The 25806-nt window shown below is 38.9% G+C and overlaps 3 protein-coding genes across 4 annotated transcripts in view; all 3 read right to left on the reverse strand.

Annotated features, from left to right (window-relative positions):
• Positions 1 to 25806, reverse strand: part of thrab (thyroid hormone receptor alpha b) — a 628197-nt gene that overhangs the window by 401015 nt on the left and 201376 nt on the right. The window lies entirely within an intron of this gene.
• LOC122355243 (myocardin-related transcription factor B-like) lies at positions 397 to 21673 on the reverse strand. Of its 2 annotated transcripts, XM_043253312.1 has the most exons (16): positions 21445 to 21673; positions 15656 to 15869; positions 11343 to 11408; positions 9867 to 9922; positions 9524 to 9599; positions 8344 to 8505; positions 8085 to 8254; positions 7839 to 7976; positions 7500 to 7750; positions 6866 to 7034; positions 5676 to 6449; positions 5470 to 5589; positions 4218 to 4385; positions 4004 to 4120; positions 3004 to 3064; positions 397 to 2619 (listed from the first exon to the last, which is right to left on the reverse strand). In XM_043253312.1, exons 2-16 carry the CDS (start codon positions 15789 to 15791, stop codon positions 2129 to 2131), a joined length of 2955 nt encoding a protein of 984 aa, XP_043109247.1. In that variant the 5' UTR covers positions 15792 to 15869; positions 21445 to 21673; the 3' UTR covers positions 397 to 2128. The 2 variants fall into 2 exon arrangements, with proteins under 2 accessions (XP_043109247.1, XP_043109248.1); XM_043253313.1 differs by lacking the exons at positions 9867 to 9922; positions 21445 to 21673 and having other exon boundaries at positions 15656 to 15730.
• The window catches only part of LOC122355289 (DNA repair endonuclease XPF-like), a 5992-nt gene continuing 2055 nt past the window's right edge, over positions 21870 to 25806 (reverse strand). The window contains exons 5-11 of the mRNA XM_043253392.1: positions 25363 to 25544; positions 25173 to 25294; positions 24958 to 25065; positions 24311 to 24884; positions 23825 to 23917; positions 23618 to 23730; positions 21870 to 23527 (exon numbers count right to left, since the gene is read on the reverse strand). Coding sequence (XP_043109327.1) covers positions 22788 to 23527; positions 23618 to 23730; positions 23825 to 23917; positions 24311 to 24884; positions 24958 to 25065; positions 25173 to 25294; positions 25363 to 25544 — 1932 coding nt within the window. The 3' untranslated portion in view covers positions 21870 to 22787. The remainder of the gene's footprint in view (positions 23528 to 23617; positions 23731 to 23824; positions 23918 to 24310; positions 24885 to 24957; positions 25066 to 25172; positions 25295 to 25362; positions 25545 to 25806) is intronic.

Genomic DNA, 25806 nt, shown 5'->3' on the forward strand with positions numbered 1-25806 from the left:
ATATATATATAAATCCATGAGGTGGTTGACAACATTAAATCATGTAAGAAAAGCACAGAAAAGGCTAAACAGAAGGAAAGACAACAAGAGGATGTTTCCGAAAGACATCACATCAATTTGAATATTCACATGCTGCCAAGATAATTGCAAGTATATATAACGTTGTTCATTCACACTGATATTTCATTCGGATGGTCTGTAGCAATTTCATCCAGTACAGACAGAGACGCTCAGCCATACAAACACATGCACCCACACGCAAACACAAATCTGGATTCATTTGTTCTCCGATTCCTCAACAGACTAATTATTAAGCTGCCAGTGACATTTAACATGCAGTAAAGCAATCAGCTACCACTTTAACTGTTCGGTTTGCTTTTAAAAATTACAGAGAGCTTTTTTTTTGCATTTTTCAACTCCATTTACTGGAGGAATAAACAGTTGCCCTGTGTTGATTAAGATCACTATTTAGTGTCAGCTGTAACTTCAGATGGCTTCATTTACATAATCTCTTTCTAAAAGCAGGGTCTCTTGACAGTTTTTTTTTTTTCCGATAGCATCAAAAATATGCAAATGAGAACTTGAAATATAGCACCCACTGCGTGAACCGAACTGATAAATATGTGGGAAAAAAAACTGGAACTTTCTTACAGTATGATGCACCGAAAATCAAACACAACATTCCACTGAAGCGACGAACAATCACACACAGACACACTGATTCACGATTCACATACACAAAAACAAGGGGTCGCACATCCAACGAGTCAGACAAAATAGTTTTTCTTTTTGCTTTTCTTTATACAAAAATTTGTCCTCGTAGATTATTTACATCTTTTTATAGATTCATTTTAGATCGTTTCCAAATGGTATAGACGAACTGATCTCCCGTTGATCAAAATGGGATGCTTTGTGTCTGAAATTGAGAGCTGATTGATGACAAAATTTCTGTTTCCAGGACCAAAAAACAAACAGTATAGCCTATGTCTGCAATTCCCAGATACAAATCAGACCAAAAGCTCTTTGCAACCTTGGACGTCTACGTTTACGGGACATTTGCAATTGTAGCCGCTTTATAAAACACAACTCAATATTTCTGGTCAACAGCCAGTCAAACAATATCATAAAAAGGCAGATTTGCTAAAAATTGGATATGTTAATTAGATCTTCATCGAACTATACAACCATTTAAGTTTCTTTTTGAAAGTGCTCACTAGGCTATATTTATGTAATTGAAAAATATAGTAAAACATAAAAACTGTGAAACATTTCTGCAATATAAAATAGCCGTTTTCAATTTTAATATATTTTAAAATAAAAGCTGAACTTCCAGCAGCCGTTCAGTGTCACATGATCATTCACAAATGTGCTGCTTAATATTTTTATGGCAATTTAGCATGTATATTATATTTTAGCATGAGTAGAAACATATAACCATCTTTTGTAACATTATATAAGTCACTTTTGATTGAATAATTCCATCTTTGCCAAACTACGCTCAATGTGAAAACTTTTGAATGGTAGTGCACTTGCCACTGAGTCTTGCAGACACCAGGCTGTTACTGCAGTCAGTGCTGAAAAAGAGGATTCTGGGAAACATCACTTGACTGCTACGTTGAGTCTGACATTCTCATCCTCGACACAGACACTCATGATCACGGACAGGAGCGCTAACGGCGTCATTGCTCAAGGCTCAATTTTCAATTTTGAGCAAACAAAGTGAACTCTACTGCGATGCCACATCATTTGGAACGACAGCTCTTCCTTAAAACTAGCTGTGAGGATATTTACAGCCTGACTGGAACCGATCTGAAGTCAATGGCACGTGAATGAAAAAAACTAAACAAAATAGCAATACAGCAGAATTCAATCTGCCCGAAAGCAGCTCCCTCTCAGAATGGCACAGCAAAGAGAGCCCTAGCTAGCATTACCCACAAGGCTCATGTGTCTTTTCTGATCAAAAGGTGAATGAGAACAGATGGTGATTAGAACCAGCGTAAGTGAAGTGTACAGCTGAGCTGGAGTCTAGTCACATAAAGCTGCCAGACGTGAACCGCTGCCACACAGACCCCGAGACAGACGGCTTGTTGTGCGAGTGAAAGCATAACCGTGTTTGAAGCGTTTCCTGTCAGTCCCAGTGCAGCTGCAGATCATGAGCGTCCAGGAATTCAGAGGTGATGCCCAATGGATTGAGTCCGCCGATGGGCCCAGGCATAGTGATGTCCAGCCACTCCATGTTGTCCAGGCCGGTGTCTTGGAGACTAAAGGGCAGGGCGGAAGAGGAAGGTGGCGGGTCGGTGAAGCTCAGCTCCGAAGTGTCCATTGGGGAGTTTGGCTGCTCCAGTATCTGGTTTTGAAGCTCCTCCAGCAGGCCCAAAGTCCTATGCTCCGGCTCGGTGTCCCCAACCAGCGTGCCCTCCAGCAGGGCCTCCAACTGGTTGTCGGAGTCCAGGGAGGCCAGGCTGGGCATGGGCGACACCATGAGCGCCGGCGGGGGTGCCATCTGCACCTGGGCGGGTGGACGGGACAGGACGGTGTTGATAGGCAGGGTGGTGATGCTGGCCGTGACAGGCATCATCCTAGGCACAGACGGGTCCTGTTGACTAAAGGGAGTGATCTCTGCAGAAAATAAAAGAAATAAAAAAAATGTTAATGTTTTAGTTTAACAAATTAAATACAAACTACACAAAAATGTAAGGTTAAGGCTTGTTCGGGAGTACTTCAGTTTTTAGTGTCACATGATCCTTCAGTAACCATTCTTAGCAAGAAATTAATACTGTTATTCATGTTTTTCGACCATGTTCATTTCTTTCAAAAAGAAAATCTTACTGACGCCAAACTTTTGCACAGTAGTGTACTGTATTTCCCACTGAACCTTGCAGATGTCAGTCTGTCCACAGAGACACTCCTGATTATCAAGTGTGAAAATATACATCTGTATTTGGATTGATAGTTTGACAATTGAACGTGATACTGTAGTCTGCAACAAAATGACAAACCCACCTCCACTTTCTATTAAAATGTCAAAGAGATCATCCATCTGTTGACTTGTTGCTGTGGGAATCTGCAAGCCAACGAAAAAATAAAAATGACTTTTCAGTTCAAGGACAGCACTGAAGAAAAGGCAAATGAAAAGAAACAATAATTACAGTCAACTTAAAATAACTACAGTAATCACAGCAGTAAACCACGGACGAGGACTACCTCTGGTTAACTGCAAACAAAGAGTCTTAAGAGAGAGTTGTCATGAAATACTAAAGTATTTATATAGTGTCTTTAATATAAATACCTAACATAAAACATAAAATGTCATACAATAAAATGTTATATTCTATACCAGTGATTGTCAAAATTGTAAAACTCTTGAGTTTAGCTCCAACCCTAAATCAAATCAGTGTCTTCAGGATCATTAGAAAATCACTGGTGGGTGAGTTTTGTCAGGCTTGGAGCTAAACCTTGTAGTGCATTAGACCTTCAGGGTCCAACCCTGTTCTATAGTGACTTTTCTGTGACATTTTGGATAGAATTTACTGTATATTATTTTATAAATTACTCTAGATTTTTTTTCATATGAGGGAGTAGTATGAGACCGATATAAATGTATTTTGACCAAAAAGTATGTACTAATTACGTAGTAACTTAAATTTCAGTCAACATATGCCATCAAAAGATTTGGAATATAAGGTCTATTTTTTTAATTTCTTTGAGTGGTAACAAAATGTAAAAAACAAAAAAAAAACAAACCATTGCATTTCCATTCCATTGCATTTTTTTCTATTATCGAGATAGATAGTATAGATCGCCACCCCCATTCCATGTATGATAAACAGAGAGGCTTCACTGCTCAACATTTCATTTTGTTTTTCACAAAAGTAAGAAAAGGATTGGAAAAACATTGAAAGTTAAGTTAAAAAAAAAAAAAGACAACTGCAGAACCAACTCACTATTCAACCCAGAATGTGTACGAGCATGCAAAGATATATAGGAAACAGGAAATCATCACCTCTGAGACAGCAGCATTCTGTAGGCTGCGTGTCTGTTTGACGGCCTCCTCATAACGAGGCGGCTCTCTGTTCTTGGGTGTCTGGTTGAAAACTGGGGGCTGCTGAATGAAGGATGTCTAGGGATAAAAAAAATAAAAAAAAAACCCTCAGTGAGCACTCAACTCAAAACAAAACAGCAACACTAAAAACATCTCAATGAAAGTAGGATTCTACTTTGTTTAGCGGCCCATTGATAAGGGATGATGGGATGGGGGACGTCTGAGGTGAGATCCTGTTATCTGGGGAGTTGCTGAGGAAGCACTGAGGTATCTCCAGGCCTGCTGGGGTCTCATTGGTGACGTGCTGGAAGCCTGACCTCTCTGTGGCGCCCACAGGCAGGGTCTGTGTAAAGAGTAAACCAATAGATCATGAGCACGCAGAAACACCCGCTAGCATCATAGAGAGCATTTGTTGTGTTATGATCTTTCTGCTTGGTATGAGAATAAGTCTTTTCAGGTCACGCTGGCAATGGTTCACCAAGCACGGCCGCCGATGAAAATGTTATCAGCTCATCACAACCAATGAGCTCTAGTTACACTAGTCTTCCAGGACTCAGGCCAGGCTCGTTTACTATGCCGAAGTAATGGCCATCTAGCTGGGAAACCTTATCACGGTGCCCTGCTGCCAGGACAGACCAATTACAGTAGAGTGAAAGCCTAGAAAGCAATGAGACTAGCAGCTACCATCCATCTCATTGATGAATGACTCTGCTGGACAGACAAAACTAGATGATCCAGAGCTCACAGATCACTTGTTCTGATTGCTCCTGCTGGCACTGATCCTGTTCCTACTCAGGTTCCACGGTTATTTAATACTCTGTAAAAACCTCTGTAGTGTGGATAAAAGTGATATGCCTGCCTGACGTTTGGTCATCATGAGAACAACATCATCAATGTCAACTTTGCTTAATTTTAAATAAAACTTTGGGGGTTTGAACTCGAAATCGAGGAAATTTTTTTTTTATATCTCACAATTCAGATTTTATTTCCTAGAATTGCAGCTTTAAATCTTGCACTTTTGAGAAAAAACTCAGAACTGTACGTTTATATCACAATTCTATGTTAAACTTGCAACTGTGAGAAAAAGCCAGAACTGTGACATAGAAAAGTTGCAATTACCTTTTTTATTCAGTCACAGAAACATGCTTCCATAAATGTCAGTTCAATTAAACAGAGTGAAATTTTATTTATTTGTAAGGTGGCAATACTACATTTTAAGAAGCCATTTCTCTAGTCTTCAATGTCACATGACCCTTCAGAAATCATGATGGTGCTCATTTGGCATTGAATAACTTTTTAGTATTAACACATTAATAAATAGATAAATATAAAACACATGTATATTCTATTACATAATATATATATGCTATTATATTTACTAAATTCTAAAGTACGTACGTAAATTCGTATTTATTTATAAGACTGACCTGAACTATGTGGTTATGACTGAGCAGCTGTTGTGACGCAGGACTCTCTGCTTTGGTGGGCTGTATTTGGGGGTTCTGAATTATACCTGGCACTGATGGAGAGACAGCCTGCAAAACTTGCTACAAAAAGACAACAAGATTAAATTTAAGTACTGACACAAATATATACAGTACCCAACACAAATACACCTAAGTTTTTGTGTTACCTGTAGTTTGACATTAGTGTTGGGCAGTTGGATGGTAGTGGTATTATTTGCCAGGGGCATTGGAAGAAGGATCTGAGTACCCCCATGAGAAGTGGTTAGAAGAGTCTGGGGCTGTCCTATGACCTGTGGGACTCCCTGGTGGCTGATAATGAACTGACGGAGAGGAGTTGCTGTCACCTGGTTGGGATGAGCCTCTTCGAGCTTCAATAGCGTTGGCGTAGTGTGTGGACTCAGTGTGCAGTTAGGAGGGACAGTGTTTTCTGTTTTGACAGACGTCAACATAGTGGCTGGACTGGAAGCGTTGTTATTTTCTGCAGGTGGAACCTGTCCACACCTTTTTTCCACCTCTAGCTGCATCTTCAGTTCCTCCACCAGCTTCTGCTCCTGCTCCAATTTACGCAGCAGTTCCTCAATCTGTCGCTCCTTTTCGTGTAGTCTCCGGTCTTGTTCCTCAGGAACAGGAGCTGCCGTCACTAAACTTCGGTTTTGGCCCTCTGCCTGTCCCTCCATGTATGCTTCTTCTTTGCTGTGAAGCTCTGAAGAACCAGGAGACACAGGTGGAGTGGAGCTTAGATTTTCAGAGGGCTGCTGGATGGGGGATAGGGTTGTAGTGGTGCTGGACACCTCCATAGGTGTGCTGCAGGACTGTGTGTTAGGTCCTGTGCAGCTGGGTGCAGTGTTTTCTTGGAAAGGCTTAAGCCGTTCAATTAGGTCTGTTTTTGTTCCAGACACCGGAAGACCACGTAACTTTAACTCCATTTTCAGCTCTGCCACCTGACAAAATAAACCCACTATTAATGAAATTATAAACTATAATATTAGCTCCACAGCTTTTGTATAAATGAAAAGTCATATTATTTATGTATGTATGCATGCATGTATGTATTTATTGATAGTAATAATGTATTTGAAATAAATGTATTTGTACAAAAGTATTAAGCTGCTTTATGTTCTCAACACTAATAATAAGAAGAAATATTTTGTGAATGTTGAATCATATTATATTACAATATATTTTCTGGAGTAATGACTACTAAAGATAAAAGTTTGTCATCACAGGAAATAATTACAGTGGAAAACGTAATTTATTGTGTAACAATATATATAAATTTTCTATTGTATTTTTAAGTAATTCCAGTCTTAATTAATAATTTTTAACAGTCATGTATCTATGATCTGTCTGTCTGTACCTTCATCTCCTCTAGGTTGGCAGGTAGTATGCCTGCCTTGCGGTTGGAAAGGGTGCTGTTGGGCCGCACAGGTGTCGCTGTGGGCAGAGACACCACAATGGACGCAGGAAGGCTGCTAGTGCTGTTGATAGCCACTGTGGCACCACTGTTTTGGCCTTCAATTACAGGCCTGGTGAGTAGGGAAACAGATGGGATTAAAGGAAAGAAACACCACTTAACATCGCAGAAGGAACAATTCTCAATAAATAAACACCACTGAACAATGCAGAGGTAAAATACAATGACAGCTAAAATAAATCTTGCACAAGAGATGGAAAAGGAACTTCCTGCCATTAATGAAAATCACTAAACAGGATTTGTTATTGGAAAATAGGTAATGGTCCTGATGTCTACCGGCAACAATAATAGCGTTTTAGACAGTTTCCATCTAAAACCATTCACATGCAGCCGTAATAATAATGGCTGACAAAACACTACTAGCTTCAAAAGCGAAAAAAGGAACTTAGGAAAGACAAAGGGAAAATGGTTTGCATCCACTAAACTCAACAGTTGGATTGATAAAGCTGTACATACCGAAACCATCAAGGCCCGATTCACAGATAACAAACACACAGATCCAGGTCTCCTTGCTTACTTGAGAGGTGCAGGAAGGATTGTCTGGTAGTTGTAGTGCTGCTGTTGTTGTTGGCTCAGGATCTGTAGCTGCAAAAATAGCTGCTGTTGTTGTAGTAAACGAGCATATGAGGAGTCCATCGGAGCTTGGTTGAGTTCTTGTTTCTGGTCTGGGGGAATGTACTGATGATATTTTAACTTTTTCACACGTGGCTTGGCCTCCTTACTCTTCTTGCTGCGGCTCTTGTCCCCAGGTAACTTAGGCTGACTTTGCTGTAAATTGAACAGATTTCCCATTATGCATTACATCTTATCAAGGTAATTTTATACATTTTTTTTGTTTCTTTAGTTCTTTACTGACCTTTACAAGGGTGGGTCCAGACTTCACAGGGGCCACGGTGATTAGCTGTGGCATGGGTGCTGGAGGACTAATTAATTGCTCATTGGTGGAAAAAGGCTTGAGGAAATCTGTTGTGGTGGTGGTCACTGCAGGAAAGTGCTGTGAAAGCCAACACGATAATTCTCAGGTGTTCTGCAAAACCTAAATGACTAAATTCAGCTTTTTGACATCATGAGCTCTGAGGTGAAAATGAGGTGGCAAAAATACCTTTAAGAAGTTGTTAGGCAATGGTGAGGACTCTTCAATGGCCCGGACCTCCCCAGGAGAAGCTGCAGAACCCTGGGACTCCTGACTGGCTGGCTGCTCAGGTGAAAACGCATCTCCACTGTCTTCATCGGCTGGTTCCTCTAGAATTCTAGGGTACTGCATCTGACCATCTACCCAATTAAAGAAAAGGACAATGTATCATTCATTATTCAATTTAAGTTCCACAGGTTTAATACATTAATATAGTTCGCATTTTCACCAATGATGGCTTCCTTGACGCTGGAGTCCACAGGCAGGATGTTCTTCTCCACCAGCTCCATGGGGCCAGGGCGTTGAGCAATCTTCTCATTCAGGTCATCAGCCAATCGAGCTCTCTTCAATTTCAGCTGAGTGGCCTGCAGAGAAGGCTCTGCCACCGTCTCTGCCAACCCACCAAAAACCAGAATCATTTCAACCCACGCTCCTACTGAACCACCACAACAATCACACAGAGGTCAACTCAATCACAGAAGTAAACAGTGCAGAATGCAAGTAAATAAGTACAGCATCTGGATGATTCTTTTGAACATTAACTTTTCTTGCTTTTTATGCTGACTGGTTAAGCTGCCACTGCTTTCTGCTGAAAGTTGATAGCACAGTTTGGTAAAAATTCACATTTTTATAATGTACCTAGGGAAGTCCGACTGTAAATGGTTTCAGAGCTACTGAACGTATGCCTCTGTTGTTGGACCTTCAGAATAATAAATCATATTTTAACACATTTGTGAATATTAGTTTGCAGCCTCTATTGAATCTGAAGTCAAAAAAGACTGCATACAGCAAAATAATGTCAAGAAATCTCTTTCTATTAAAGGGATAGTTCACTCAGAAGTGTCATAATTTACTGAGAGATTTCTGTCCCACCACTAAAATTCCAATCCACCAAAAATTTTACACATCAAAAATATAAAAATTCATATGAATCAAGCTGTTTAATCCAAATCATCTGAAGAGATGCAATTTCTGTGTTGATCAATGTTTACATTTTAATAAAGGTCTAAATTAAATCTATTCATCGTGTAAAGTGAATATCTCTCTCCAGGATATGGAATAATCTGTGCATTTTTTTGCAGGTTAAAAAGTTGCCCCTAAGTTGTCTTTACAGGCAACAAATTGCTCTCACACATCAGTTATTTTAATAAAGGATGAGTTTGCACTGCTTATTAAATATAACAATCTCAAAAGAGAGAAAACAAAATAAAATGGATCAGAAATTACTCCTACATGATTCTGAATGAACTGAAGTCATTTGGATATGAATCTGAAAAATCTGAATCGATGCCCATCTCTACTAGCAAAATTTGAGAGCTACAGCCATAGCTTTGTTTAAAAACAGTACATTCAAACTTTCCCAGCAGGCAGATTAGTGGCCATTACATGTATCGTGAATGGAGGATTACCTTGTAAGATGTGCATGCGGACCAACTCAGCCCTTTCTGGGCGGCTGCGTATTTTGTGCTTTAGGAAATTTTCAGTCTAGAGAGAAAAAGGATACAGAGTTTCAGAAAACGAAATCCCTCCGTAATTCAAGGATCAGAAAGTAACCATTATAATGATCTCCGCTGTGCTTTGCAAATAACAAACACATTTACAGAAGGCTTAAGCTATTAAATCAACTGAGAGGTTCACATGTGTCCCATTACAGAGAGCTCTGCAACCCTGAAGAGGTTTCGGGGAGGATCAGAGAGCCCAGATGGCTGAGGAAAAGTACAGGAGTTCTGGGGCTTGGTGCCCTGCTCTTACCCTGGCTCTCTCAAGGCTGCGGATCTGTTCATGGAACGCCGCAGGGCTCTTCAGGGCTGTAAAGTCACACACACACACACACACACACACACACACACACACACACACACACACACACACACACACACACACACAAGTAGAGCATCAGTCTCATGAGGACACAAGGCCATCACCCACACTTCAAACACACACAGCTCTTTCATCTCCTGCAGTCTTTCTAAATGCTTAACGCACATATTACTCAGAGCGGAGATGGTGGGCCCACACAGAGATTAGCACACAGACTACACGGTGCCCTTCAGGACCAGACAGCTACCTCTTAATCCCAGCAGAATCTATGCCTGATATTACACTGAGCTATGAGACAGCGTGCCGTGTAATCCCATCAATCAACTCAGACATTGCCAGAGAAAAAAAAAAATTACTTTTATGTAAGTCTGAGAGATCTCACACACTGTTGGGTGACTTGGTTGAACGGAAAAGTGGTTATGAGCAATAACAGAATGAGCGGTGGTGAGGCGAGAGGTGAGCTTTTGGAAGAAACACCATGTGCATTGGTCACCTATGCCTAGTTGTGAACTGTGCTGAAGGGCGAGAATAAACAACTGATTCAAAAGCAGATGTGATACAGAAACCAAAGCACCAACTGATTTCTTAAACGCTCAGTCAAAAAGAAAGGTTACATGTGCCACAATGTGAAAAACAAATGATGTTGCCCTGCCAATCAACATTTTTTGGGAAAACTTCTTATGCTCACCAAGTTGCATTTATTTGATAAAGAAAACAACAACAGTGTTATTTAAAAAAAAAAAACTCATATACAACCTAATTTTAACGTTTCTATTTTAATATATTTTAATTTATTCCTGTGATGGAACAGTGAACTCTGTGTCTCTTTTAAATATTTTTTTAAAATGTTTTCTCGTTTACACAGATCATGTTTTCCTTAAATATAAGTTAGATATGCAAACGAATCCCAGAAAACCAACATAACATTTATTGCAGCTTATTAGTATTCACAGTCTGTTTGATTACATGACATTAACTAACTGCTTAATTTTTACTGTACATTTCTGCCATATGGACATCAACTTGATATAGTCACCACTGATAAGCTATTACTAAATATAACATAGAAACTGTAAATTTGCATTGTGAAAAGTGCTAAACAAATAAACTTGAATTTAATTTAATGATTCTTCTTGTGCATGATTTATTGCTTAGTAGTCCAAAATGTTTTTGTAATCTTATCAAGATTTTGGAACCCTTTCAGTCGGTAATTAATTCTTGATTGATAAACTCAAATCCCAACATACTTTTTATGAAAATAAACTGGGTCACAAAGCGCCATTTCATGACTAAAACACTTATATTTAGTTAACAATTAGCAGTTTTCATACAAGTGTAAATATGACTCTTCTTCTGGTTCATATGCTGGTGCACACAGCAGTATTAGATGGCAGGGGCAGTACTCACGTGGCATGATTCCCTGATCAACGAGCTGCTCGCGGGTACGTCTCTGCTGTAGCCTCAGCTGGAGAACTGGTGGAGAGAGGCAGAAGCAGCGTTATGTTCTTGACCCAACCTCTAGATCAGGCTTGTCAACACTACACACAGAAAGGAACTTTTGCACCTGATTAACACACCTACACACACACACACACACACACACACACACACGCACACACACACTCAACAAAGGGAAATCTAACCTTTAGCACAACTGAAATCACACACATTTTCTCTCTAGCATTACATAAGAGCCACCATTGAGGAAAAAAAAAGAAAAAAAAAAAAGTAGACGTTCTTCCTGCTACCAAAACAACAGGCTCTTGAGCGACCCTTTTGAAGCGTGCTTTTTGGAAGACGTCCTGGGAAAATTCTCAAGACATTTTTCTTTGCCCTCTTGGCTGAGCCTCCCGGATTTACTCGGCTGATTATAAAAACAGCTCAAATTGGTCAGAAAGACAACATGATAACGTCTGACATTTATCAAGAATCATGAGCTCTATTAGCTGGGAATTTATAAACCTATGACGGCAAGTTGAACTGCATGAGGTAATTATTAAAGAATTTTGTTGTTAATGCTCAGTTCTTGTAGCTTAACATGGCACTAGCAACATCATACGCATAGATTTTGTGCATATTAATAAAACAATGACTGCAAGTATTCCAGTTTCAAAAGCAATGGTGTTCTACATGCTTAAGGAACAGAAATGCCTAATCTGACAAAAAATGAGTCAGTTTACTGTTAACAGGTTCAGCTGAGGTTAAGCAAACGAAACCGAAGGGTGCTGAGGGCACATGATTGGCATTTTATTCTTTTCACTATGAATCTGTGCGCTTAAAGCTGAAGTGTGCAATTTCTGCACCACTTGTAGCACTGAAGAGAACTGTATGAAAAACTGAGAAAGAATTTAACACTAAAAAAAAAAAAAAAAAACATACTTCAGCTCTTAGAAGAGGAATGAACGCACTATGAAGGAGATAATAAATGGGGCCTCTGCTACAGTATAACAGATGAATTCCTGGTGCCCTGACTACACATGACTCAACATTGACCTTGATCCTAATCAGGTTAATTTTTTACTTGGGGCGCAGAAGAAAAAAATGTTTAGGTCTCCTTTACTGCACAATGTAACATTGCAGCTTTTTAGGTAATAGTAAGGTAGTAGTAATAGTTTAGGTAGTAAAACATCTTCAGTAATCTTGGTGACACTCGATACAACATGATCTCAAAACTCTTTCAGATTTTGTACAATCAGAGTCTTCTCAAACATGGCAAATACACAGAATTTTAATGGCTTTAAAAGGATCAGAGAATTATACAATAACAGTTATTATATATTGCAATTCAAAAGCCTGGGGTCAGACTCAGTAAATCTTTTTCTTAAATTAATCCAAAGTGACTATAAACATATTTATGTTTTTATTTTCTATTAAAATGATGATTAATTAATCGTTTAACAGCACTAATTTAATACACAGTAAACAGAAAGCAGTTAATTTGCTAATATTGATTAAATAAAAGCAGCTTGGTCAAGCATAAGAGACTTCTTTCAACAGCATAAAAAAGAAAGAAAACAAAGTTTAAAAAAAAGTTTTTAATTATCTCCCAAATCTTTGCATTCTGTTCTATTCAGCGAAACATCTTCTATAAACAACCCCTATGAAATGCACCCCAACTCAGGTGAAACTCAGGTGAAACTGAAACCAGACAAATAATAAAGGACTTCATTAAGACCTATTAACTAACCAGACGGTTTTGAAAGTAGCTTTATTCATCGATATCATGCCAATCTATGTTGTGCCTTTTGTTTAGATGGAAAAGCTATTATCTTAATCACTAATCTTCTTGTTGTGCATCTAATAAACCCCTCGCAGCAGATTACCTTGATTATCCACATAGTAATGCACATAGCTCTCTCAAGAAAAGCCAATCAATAATAGCTTGCTTTTTTAATGCAAATTTCCATGAAACCTAAGTGTGGCAAACAAAGCATCAACCAGCCAGTAAAAGCTATTCAAAAACAAGCTAAACCTATATCCGCTCAGCAACAGAAAGATATCCACCTCTCAGAGTCGAGCAGCAAGCTGCAGAACCTGATATGAAGTTTCCTCTGCAGATGCTGTGAGCCTCCAGTCCTAAGCAGGCCATGCTATTTCCACGTCCTGCCTCAAGTTCAGAGTATCTTAAAGTGGGCTCCTGGCAGCACCAGAGCTTTGTGAAAAACGCACAAGGACCTCGTTCTTCGGGGCTCTCCATTCACTATCAGCAGCTCCAGTGAAACTGGGACTCCCTCAGAAGAGACAACATCTCTGCTCCGCCGGCAGACGGAGAGGAGGGAGCAGAAAGACCAGACCGACCACTGTTAACCCCTCCCTGCCATTGAGAGTTCAATTCTAGATCATTCAAAATGTGCTCCTTTTCATAGTTTAGAAGAATTACAAACGTTCTCTGCATGTACGAGTAGATCACGGATGCTTTATTTTTGAGATCTGAAAGAAACAAAAAAGCGTAAAATAGCTCTCGGGTTGAAACAACCCTCTTCTTCATCAACACGGTAAACATCTTGTTTGACAGACAGCCAAAGGATGAGTAACTGACACGGGCCATGCTCTGCCAAAGTCGTTTACATTTCCACTCGCCGTGACGGTGTGACCTCAGCATAGCTAGAGACCTAGAGGAGCAGCCCTCACAGAGCTGTGAGCAACCGCATGCGGACGGCACTGTCCTGTGACCTTTCACATGTCAATCAAAAGACTGCGCCCAAACTAAGAGGCAAAGAAACGTCAGGATTCAGGAGGCAGCTTTCTGTGCGTCAAGACAGAACGGGAAAAAGAGCTTCTCATTTTCTCATTCGCGTACAGAAATAAAATGTTATTTAATCACCTGGAAATAGAGGCAAAACTAATCAGGATGTGGAGTGAATTGAACTAGGCAGCGAAGAGAGAGAGCGAGCCAAAATTAAATAGCTGAATTTATGCAGGCTGTGATTATAACCAAGGCAAACGCATACCATTCCAGAACATGGGCAAATTTGAAATCTCACAATAAATTCACCAAAAATGGGCAAAAAAAAAAAATCTGATTGATGAAGAACTCTGTATTTTTAGAGAAATGCTGCTTTCTATTAAAAGTTAAAAACTGATTTCATAAATAATAATATTTATATAATATTTCACAGTATATGATTGGTTTCACTGTATGATCAAAGATGTGATGAGCATGAGACGTCTTTTAAATATCTTTTAAAAATCTTACTGACCCCTAACTTTTGAACAAATGTATTTCAAATAAAATAATAAAATCATTTTATAGCAGTGAATGAATTCAAGCTTTACAATAATCAAAGTGAAAATCATCGTGCACAATGAAATATCCAACATCGTAAATGCCAATATTGTAAATGTATAATGTATTAGAAAAATGAAATACATTCATTTCATACTAAGTACGATCTATTTACATATTTGCTGTCAATCAAGAGTTACAGATATGAAAGTAATTAACATAAAATATCTTGGTGTTCGCCCGGAAGAGCTGAAGGAAGTGTCTGGATGGATGGATATCGATGAGAAGCGTATGATCTTTAAATAATAATGGTCTTTATATGCAAGATATTCAAAGTGTACATAAACGAAACAGTTCACCCAAAAATTTAAATCCTGTCATCTCTTACTCACCCTCAAGTACTTGCAAACCTGGTAGAGATCTGAGGTAGATATTTAAAATATTATAAAAGCAGGATTGTGACCAGGATGTTTTGGTCACCACTGACTTCTATAGTAAGAAAAAAATACTATGGAAGTCAATGGTGACCCAAAACAGTCTGGTTACAAGCTTTTCTTCAAAATATCTTCCTTTGTGTTCGGCTGCACAAAGAAATTGTTACAGGTTTGGAACTACTTTAGAATAAGTAAAAGATGACAGGATTTTCATTTTTGGGTGAACTAATTCTTTAAGTGTACTTCCAAAAGCTCCACTTTAGCAGTATCAAGTATACTTCAGCATATCTTTACTTCAGCACTACTTCCACGCAATCTTTTTCCAATTTAACAGACTTTAAGTATACCAGATTAGTATACTAAAAGTACAATTACAGTGTATTTTGTAATGTGTAAATGTATTTGTAGAATTAGAATGAAATAAATGTATTTCAAATATATTTTAGCATATTTATTTTTCACTATTCATGGTAATATTATATCGTGATACATATATGATATATTGCGCACTGCTAATTTCACGCAACAATTTTTGTTTAGCATCACAGCAACCGACGTACCATTTTTGCGTTCGTTGAGGGGGGGCAGCCTCTGGCTGGGGTGCAGGGACAGTTCGCCCATCTCATGGGTTACAGCCTCACTCTGCGGGCTGGACGCCAACAAACCCCCAATCCCAGCATCCCCCTGCTCCTCCATGTCTCCTCAGCGAGGAGTCAAGGGTTTCGCTGGGGATCAGCGGACGATATGGTCACAGGAAGCTCCTCACTTCAGTTTCTGCAAAAGACAAAGTATAGATTCAGGTACAGATTAAAAAAAAAAGTCAACAGCAAAAGATTAGCAAAGGGATTTGGTCCAAGTTAGTCGGACTGTGTTTTAGAAAGACTTGAAATCATAAGTGAAGTGGGGAGTTGGCAATGATGTAATAGTTCAAGGATGTGGTATATGGTCTGTAATATCACTTTAACTATGAAAAATGACCAAAAACAGAGGATGTGCTGAATCTATGACATATACGGTTGCTGCTGTTGCACATCTATCAAAACGCTAACAAATAATAAAAACGAGCCTTTCCACAGACGGTGAATGAATAGACGTTGTGTTTGCTAGCATATCATTACTCAACTTTACATCATCCCAGTGGTTTAGATGTGAAACCAATAAAAACATAAACACAGCGCTCACCATGGTGCTGTAAAATGCTAGAATGCATTATGACCACATCAGCACAAACCACAATCATTCATTCCTATGAAACACTTGCCATTCAAAACCTCCTGTCACATGGGAACTGATGCTAGTTTTTTTAACTGATCTCAATCGAAATCTGCCCAAAAGGATGGTGATGCATTTCACCTCTTTGCATTTGCATTTCACCAAAATTTGACTCTTTCAGCTCCCTGTAATATCCGATAGAGCCAGTTTTTAAATACGAATTCCAGCTGTTTGCACTGGGTTATCAATGACTCGGGGCATTTACACAAAAATGTATTGAGTAAAACATTGTGGGACATGTGGTCACCGACCTAATAAAGTTTCCAAATGGTGTTTTGATATGGAGAAGGATAGCAGCCCACTGGAAGTAAACTGCATGGCCTGATTTGACCTCTTAGCAGAAAACATGAGCAGCATCTACTCCTTTTTAAACCGAGAATAAACACAAAAAGCATCATACTAGTACTAGGACCAAAAGACTAACTTCGCAACTCAGTGAAAAGAAACATGTATGAATGACGAAGGAAAGTGTGGCATGCTTGATATTAAAACAATCGAGTCCTGAATTATTTTGTGCAGGTTATCATGTTTAAACAAACACACACAACGTTATGCAGTGCTGTCAAACAATTAACTGCTATTAATCACATTCAAAATCAAAGTTTTTATTTAAGTATTTATGTAATGTGTGTGTGTACTGTGTATATTCATTATGTATATATAAACACACACACACACACACACACAGTACATATTTTGAAATTACTTACATGCATTTACATTTATGTTTAAACATTTCATATAAAAAATTTCTTAACTATATACATGCATGTGTTCGTAATAAACACACACAGTAAGCACATTTGTAAACAAAAACATTTATTTTAGGCACAATTAATTGCAAAAGTTATGGCTAAAGTTATGACAAAAATGCCTGTTTTGGTGAGTATTCATGAAAACACACTTAAAAGTAAAAAAAAAAAATAACGAATATAAAATTTTAGCATTAAATACTCACTCTCATGTCGTTCTAAAACCCATAAGACGTCTGTTAATCTTCAGAAGACAAGATATTTTGCTGTCAGCTGAGTCATGCGGATACATTAGTTTGATTCAGCACAAACAACGTAGGAAATGTATCCACGTGGCACAGCTGACACAGAATAGAAATACACTGTTTGCGTACGCGATACAATCCAAAATGAGGATGTTATCTATAACCACAGAACCTAATCCTAAGCGTCTATAATAAGTAATGACCCAAACAATAAACAATCAGGTCATCTGAACATGACGTACTGCAAACAAACACTCGTGCGCGAAAGCATACAGCTTCAACACCGGCAGGCCAAGCCTCGTTGCATTCTTACGTAACACGCCAGCAAACGTCATGTACTCATCCTTTTTATTTTTGAATTTCTAACATTCTCACACGGTAAGATCTTTTGGTTGTCAGTCAGCACAATACACAAAATTGTTTATGTTTTGAAGGGTGGTGCGCCAACAACCAAAACGCTGTATGTGTAACGAAGTCTGCTATTAGTCCTTGATGTAGTCACTGTTGCTAGGATACAACAGCCTCCCACACAAACAAACTGAAGCTGCTGGAGCGCCCGCTCTCTCAGCAGTACACTGTTTAGTGATCACTCACGCAGGACAGGTCAAATGTAAACTTACGTACACTGAAAAGTTCGAGAATGCCTTTTGAAACCTAAGCCTAAAGGGTACAAATTTGCAAAACTATTTGCAATGTCATACTTTGTTATGTGCAACTACGTTATATATTCTATGGTAGGACACATTTATGGAGCATAAGATTCAATGTCACACCATGTGAATATCTGTATGCAATTAGCTCGAGCCGTGCCACAAGCAATGGTGACGCAAATCGAACCAACAAGCTGTTCACCAACTGTGAAATCGCCAAGACAATATTGATGCAAAAATATGAAATATATTTAATACTAACACTTCGACACGGTACAGGAGTCAACAGTCCAGACACATGCAAGTCATCCACCACATACAGTCATTTGCCATTAAGCAGAGCTGAAGACGGCCGTCTGATGTGGATCCACTGCCATTAAACGGTCACATCTGGCTTACACCGCATTAAATATGCGGCGTACAGTGATCTATGAAATACACATCTCTCTACTCTAAGGACGGTTACAATAACAATGTATATCTTACGTAAGAAAAGCAGAGGGGCTGTGCTGCTTCTGTGGTCTGCTGTTTCTGGCATGCCTCGCTGTTAGAGCTCTTGGCTAAACCGTTTTCCATACAACCCTCAAACCACATACGCTTCAAACTATAACAGTAAGCGCCAAGCTATCTATCACGATCCATTCAGTTATTAAAGGCAATTAGAGCACATATCAACACGTCTTAAAAAACAAAGGAATAACTTGGTTTTCTATAGAAACAGCAAGATCTAGACAGGTTTGCTCAAAACTAAGCAGGTAAACCAATGGCACTTCACTGAGAACTGACCGGCCTACATGCTGACGTAGTAACTTAAAGAAAAAGTTCAACCTTAAATGAAAAATTCTGTCATCGTTACTGACCCTCGAGACATTCCAGACTTTCATTCATTCTTTCATTTTGTTCTGCTCCAGCTTTGATTGGACGCTTTAATAGTGAGCAAAACGCACCGTTGCGTGTGTGATATTACTTAACTGCATAAATATGAAATTCAAAAATGTATAAAGGGATACGTTTTGCTTCCATAACTTCTAACTGCGTTCGAATAGACTTCATCATGCACAGGGTTTGCCAGCGAAACCTAAGTAACCAGTCCGTACCGAACCGAATCAGAATGTGGATTTCGGTGCCATGCCTGAACGACAATCCCAACCAATCGTGAGTACCATCAACAAAAACAAAATCAAAACCTATTTACTCCACAATACCAGTCAAATGCTTCCTTTTGTGATCCGAATGAGGCAGAAATTGTTTCATAGGCGACTATACACCGATTCGAGAGATGGCTTGAATAACAGTGATAAGCAATACATTGTTGCATTATTGTCTGTTATATCATTCAAAACTTGATATCTTCTGTTTACTCCGTTACAACGATATCTCCGCTATGAGTTTAGCCACTTTTCTGGATATATGACTTTTTCTGTGCGAGGGCACCCTCTGGCTTCCCGTATGAATGAACCCGACATCATGTGCCAATGGCCAATCCGCCCTTTTTGGGGAAATGTTTATTTATTTATCATTTCAAGCCTGAGACATGCGTATCATATTTTACAGGATCACCAATGTAAAATGTCAGGAACACTGTTTAATACTGTTAAAAAAACAACAACGAAATACAGTACACTTTGATCATTTTAACTGAACCTATATATCAAAAATCAATCAGCAACAAAGCGACTTAACAATTAGTTGTCGCTTCATATGCGTTGCAATAAGCATTGTTCTGGTCAGGAAGTTACAACACTCTCGGTTTTCCTTCAGGAGGGTGTGCCTTCAAGCTCCAGTTCTCCATTCATCCTATTAGCACAATAGCTTCTCCTTCACATTGGCCAACATTTAATCTGTCTCAAGTGGCTGAACCCGATTCTGCTGAGGCAGCGTACTATGAACCATGACTAAATACTCTGGAAAATATCAAACTCCAATTAAAAAGCTAACCCAGATGCTTGTTCCTTTTCATGTGCGGCGCTGGAAACACAAGCAATGACTTCCATGTGTTCATCAAAGGAGAGCAACAAGGTGGGCTGGCACAAGATAAATGTTTAGTTTACTTCGGCACAGCCCTTGTGCTAAACTTCCTTAAGAGAGGTTAAAGACAAACTTTTTACAAGCGGTCCTTTCATGATTTCATTTGAGGGATCAATAAAAAGAATATGATCCATTATGGAATTTAGCATTTTGATGTAGTTGTACATAAAGTCAAGTGAGATTTATCTAAAGACACAGGAAAAAAATTAGGGTCATTAACAGGGTTCGCAATTAAACAACAGGTGGATACAAACATATATTTCAATATAAATAAACAAATATTTGAATTATTAAAATTGTTCAATAAAACAAAAAACTTACAGCAAAAATAAAAAGTACAGGTGTTACTTTGGTATTATTTATAAAGCATTCATTTATATCTATTAACATGTTTAATTTTGTTGTGTACTGTTGTCATTTTATTACTTTCTATTTTCTAAAATTTCTATATTTCGAGAGTTTTAATTTCAGTACAAAAATGTCAACTTAGCCTATTTTATAGCATTTATTTATTGGACAGACAATGCTGAATTTTATGCAGCATGTCTCTCCTAAGGGTCCTTTGTTTGAAAAAGAAGGGAAAAAAAAAAAAAAGGCTGGAGACCTTGAAATCAAAGAAGAAATCGTCATAGTCACTAGCGGAGACTGCAGCATTCTGTATTTATACGCGGATAACGTGATAAAAAAAAAGAAACCAACAAATCAAGCAAATAATAGCATGTAAAACTGTACACTTCGAATAAAAAACACACCAGGTCATACGTCCTTCACCTAGGCACTACAAAATTGGATTTCAGACATTCATGACTCGCGGTGGCACGACGTGGAGATGCCAGGGGACTAGTCTAAAGTTACACCTGTGTAGGACTCACGGGCCGTTTGGAGACTGCAGATCTATTAGGCTGTTTACTCTCATTCACATGGAGTTTCAGTTTCACCAGGAGAGCCAATGAGACACAAACAGGATGCAAAAACTTCCAGTGCGTTTAACCTTTCTGCCACACAGGCGCTTAAATCATCAACGGACCCTTCCTCTTCGGCCTACAGTATCTGACACCGAGGGGCTCAACAAGTAAAGCCCGCTGTCTCAGCATACAAATCACGTGAAACTGCGGTATTGATCCACAAACATCAAAACTCAATGTTTACAGGCAATACTGCAAGTTAGAGCGCTATTAGCCTACATTTGGTATCTATTTTTCGCGACATGCAAGTGATGTAAAAACTCCTCCGAGAATGATCACTATTTCGTGTTTACATATTTATTTTGTGTATATCTCGAGTGTACATGACAGTCGTGCTCCGTGCTAATGGCTCAATCCTCGCATCAGCAAACAGGCTAGCGCGAGAACTACAGCGCTACACATCAAATCTCTTACTGGCATATAACGTCGCTTCTTACCCTGTTCCCTAGAGCTGTGTCTAGCTTGCTTGTCGTCGCCCCTTGGTTTAATGCTCCATAACTGTCCTTGATGTGGTCACCCATGTATCCAGGGATTCTGTTTTTCTTTGGGACTGAAGTTTTTTTTTTTTTTTGAGGAAGTAAGATGGCCGATGCTAGTCTGTTCGTCTGAACTCTGTGACGCAAACTGAGGTGTTTCGGGCCAGTCACCATCAGCGGGCGCTAGCGTTCCGTCTGTCTTTTTGTTTATGCGTTTTGTTTTAATAAAATGACTGTTAATTTACAAAGAATTGTTTAAAGGTACAGTTAATCGAAAGCTATTGACTTTTGCTTTTACTTCTTGGTCACCACCATTCATTGTTATGAAAAACAATGAATCATTATGAATAACAATGCAGTTTTGGAACAATATCAGGGTGAGTAAATTAGAGAAATAATTTATTTTATTCATGAATTTTTTTAAGAGTGGAATTTGGCCATGAAAATATTAAATATTAAAATAAGCAAGTGCATTTAAATTTCCACAATACACAGCAATGTTGCAATTCATTACAAACCGCAAAGTTAGATTCTAACAAACAAGGTATTTAAAGGAATACTTCACCCAAAAAGGAAAACACTGTCGTTAATTACTCATCCTCATGTCGTTGCTAAGCTCGAGGACCAGCATTCATTTTTGGAACACGAATTAAAACACTTCTGATGATTTCCGAGGGCTTTCTGACCCCTTCCACAGACAACATTGATCCTAACATCAAGGTCCAGAAAGGTAGTAAGAACCTTGTTCAATTAATCCATATGACATCAGTGGTATGACAACCGTAAGAATACTTTATACGCACACAAAAAACCCCTTTATTCAACAATTAATCTTTTGCTCCTTTTTATAGCACCATTTTGGAGAGTATCGCATACGCAAACAATGTATTCGTGGTATACATAACATTGCATGCGTTTATTACGTATGTGTTACTCTTCAAAAATGGCACCATAAAAATTAGAAAATGTTATTATTTTTGTTTTCTTTGTACACAAAAAGTATTCTCATAGCTTTGTGAAATTACAGTTGATTGTGTTAGGATCTATGCTGTTTATGGGAGGGTCAGAGAGCTCTTAGAATTCATCAAGAAATTTGTGTTCCAACGATAAACGAAGGTTTGGAATGACATGAAGGTTAGTAGTTAAATGACAGATTTGGGTGAATTATCCCTTTAAATATTCATAAATATAATAATTCACTCACTGCATTTAATACAAACATTTCCTAATAAATATGAACACCGATCCCTTTTGACAAGGAACAATTACCAAACCTGAGATTACGACGCCAATACTTTTCATCTTTACAATGTCTGCTTGTTTTTCTGAACAGGCACCACATCCATAGGATTGTGTAGGAATTCGTAAAGCTGCCTGGCATTGCTACCACTGGCCAAGATCTCACTGAGCTTTTCCTGACTAAATGTTAGAAGATCGGCCAGACAGGAAGCGTGTTTTACAAGGCTCTTGAAGTTTTTCACATTGACTCCAGGCATGCGGAGCAAGAAGTCGTGAGGTCCGGGGTTGTACAGGTCTGCTGACTCCGTCACCGTCTCTGATTCGGCAGTAACGGCCTGAGCTGTGGCGGCGTCGGGCTCCGGGCGGCCGCGTTTGAGCTCCTGAAACAGCTCTGCCGTCACGTAGGGAGACGGGCACCAGAGCAGCCTCAGGCGGGGGAAATGGAGGGTGAGGAGGGTCAGTTTAGATGTGACGTCGCTGGCAGAAATCTCCTGACGAAAATCACTGCGGGCCACGAGGGAGAAAGGCTTGGCGGGGTCAAACTCGATAAGCAGCACCGGACGGCGATAGAATCGAGTCATAGAGAGGCACTGTGTGTAGAGACGCCCGCTTTGTAGTGACCCAATGAGATCGCTGACGCTTTTGCGCTCCACGCAGATCTCTGAAGTCAATATGTAGTCGCCGACCTCTAAGGTGATGGGCTCAATGTCGAGACCCCGTTGATGCAGGAGGGAAGGAAGCTCACTGCGGAACTCCCGCATGTCAACTATGATTCGCTGAGGCTCTTTAACATCTTCACGGCCCCCTAATTGGACATAACCATTAATTAGCGCTTTACACGTTGAATTGACAAAAGCACATTGTGTAAATGTCAGGTGGAACAAGGAAGGTTTACCTGCTTTGCGGGTGTTGGTGGCGGCACTGGCAGGTTCCTGACTGCGGACAAGATCTAGGTTGGTGTCTTCCCTACCCTCTCTCTCTTCTGGAACGACCATGCTGGCCTTTTCCCTATAAAAAAAAAAATACAAATTAAAAAGTCACAAAAAACCAATGCAATTGAACTCATTTTGTTTCTCAGATAAAGAGGAAATATTGCGCTAACCTTATGAGGTACTCAAATGCTTGTTTTTCCTTGCTCAAGACTGTAAGATACCTCTGTTCTTCTGTCGAGCCTCCATATATAAGAAAATATACACTAAACATAGAAATTTGTAAAGTTAAATATGGATTTATTTTTATGAATATGGTAAATTATTTAGTTTAGCACCAAATTTAGGGTAAGTAGGATTTTTTTTAAATTAGAAATTAATACTTTTATTTAGTGAAAATGGATTTTAAATAAATATAAAAGACATGTAATGTTATAAAATATGTCAAATGAGTGCAGTTCTTTTAAATTTTATATTCAAAGAATTAAAATATTAAAATAGAAAAAGAGTAATTTTAAATAATAAAAAAATAAAATAAATGTAGTCTTGGTCAGCACAAGTTATTTCAAACGCATTTAAAAAATCTTACTAACCCCAAACTTTGAGCGCTATTATTTGTTTCTTAGAATATACATTTTGCTTCATGCCAATATACACACCGGAGAGGTTTTCCTGGCCTGCTGGCTTTATAAATCTCAAGTTGCCGCACAAAACTGAGTTCTGCATCATACAAAACAACAAACATGGGGTCGACTTCGTGCAACACCCGCGTCAAACTGTAGGGGTCGCTGCATCCCTTCAAAGGGTGAATGACAGTCAACGGCTCTTTAAGGATTCCGTAGTAGTCATCGGAAGAAATATCAAGAAGAATCTCTTCTTCTTCCTCCTCCTCCTCCTCTTCAGCCAAACTTCCTTCATCTCCACTGTTTCCAATTAGGTCCTTTTCAGCTCCGTCTTCCTGCCTCTCCATCTGAGAGACTCTTGAAGGTCTGTCATTCTTTGTTGGTTTCTTTGAGGCGGTTTGTTTTTTTTTTGGCCGCCCGTTTTTCCCTTTGCTCTTAGCGGAGGCCTTCTTGCTCCAGCCTTTGTCAAGCTTCAGTAAATCAGGCTGAGGATCTTCTTTTCCAATGGTGCGTGAATAAAGGCGATTCAGTAGGTGCTCTGCTCCTTTTTGGATATATTCCTTCAGCTGAGCACATGTTCTGTCATCACTGGCGCAAATCAACACACGGCCTGAAGTACGGACCACAAATTTAACCTGATGCTTTGCATATGAATTAAACATTTTACTGTGAAATGGTTTTACCTGGTTCACGCTCGGAGCTGCTGTTTTCTTTCTCAATCTCTTGTAGCACCTCTGTTAACGCTTCCCACTTTGGATTTTTCTCAAGCACGAGCTCTCTTATCGGAGGGCCTAGTTTTAAACAAAAACAGAAAAGAATATACTAGTATGCACGTGTAGTAAAAATGTGAAACAAGTACGTGAACACCTATAAACGCTACGCATCAAACATACTGTACCTAGAGCACTTCGTTTCTGGTCGTTCTCTCCAACTTTTAGTTTCTTCTTTGACTCTCGCATGCAATACACGCGGCTGCGAGCATTTACAAACATTGAAGTNAAAAAAAAAAAAAAAAAAAAGATTCAGGTGACCAATAATTTCCTCAATCTCTGAAGAGTTCAAATAGAGCAACGGATCAGCTAACTGTACCTGAATTGCTACCGAAGCTTTTCTGGCTGGTTCTTAAAGACTCTAGCAGATTGAGGAAGGTGACACAGTCGTACTGCGTGAGGTAGAGAAGAAGGGTTCTTAAAATCTTTAGGTCCTGAACGAGAGATTTGGTCCTGGACCCCAGCTGATGCCACAATGGGTCAAGATAATGGCGAATTGTCTGCATTTGAAAAAAAAAATAAATTTTTTTAATAAAAAATAAATAAATACATGGTCAGCAACTTCATTTATATTTATAAATAAAATAATTTATTTATAGCTCTTATGTAATATAATTATTTCATATAATTATCACAATATTTTATGACTATTATAAACAATACATTGCAAAAATACTGCATTTAAAATAATAATGGTAATACTAGTTATGAATAAAATTTGTTTTTTGCTACTGTAAAATTGTTTCACGTATTATAATACCA

Source organism: Puntigrus tetrazona, chromosome 12 (genome assembly GCF_018831695.1).
Source record: "Puntigrus tetrazona isolate hp1 chromosome 12, ASM1883169v1, whole genome shotgun sequence".
Classification (NCBI taxonomy): Eukaryota; Metazoa; Chordata; class Actinopteri; order Cypriniformes; family Cyprinidae; genus Puntigrus; species Puntigrus tetrazona.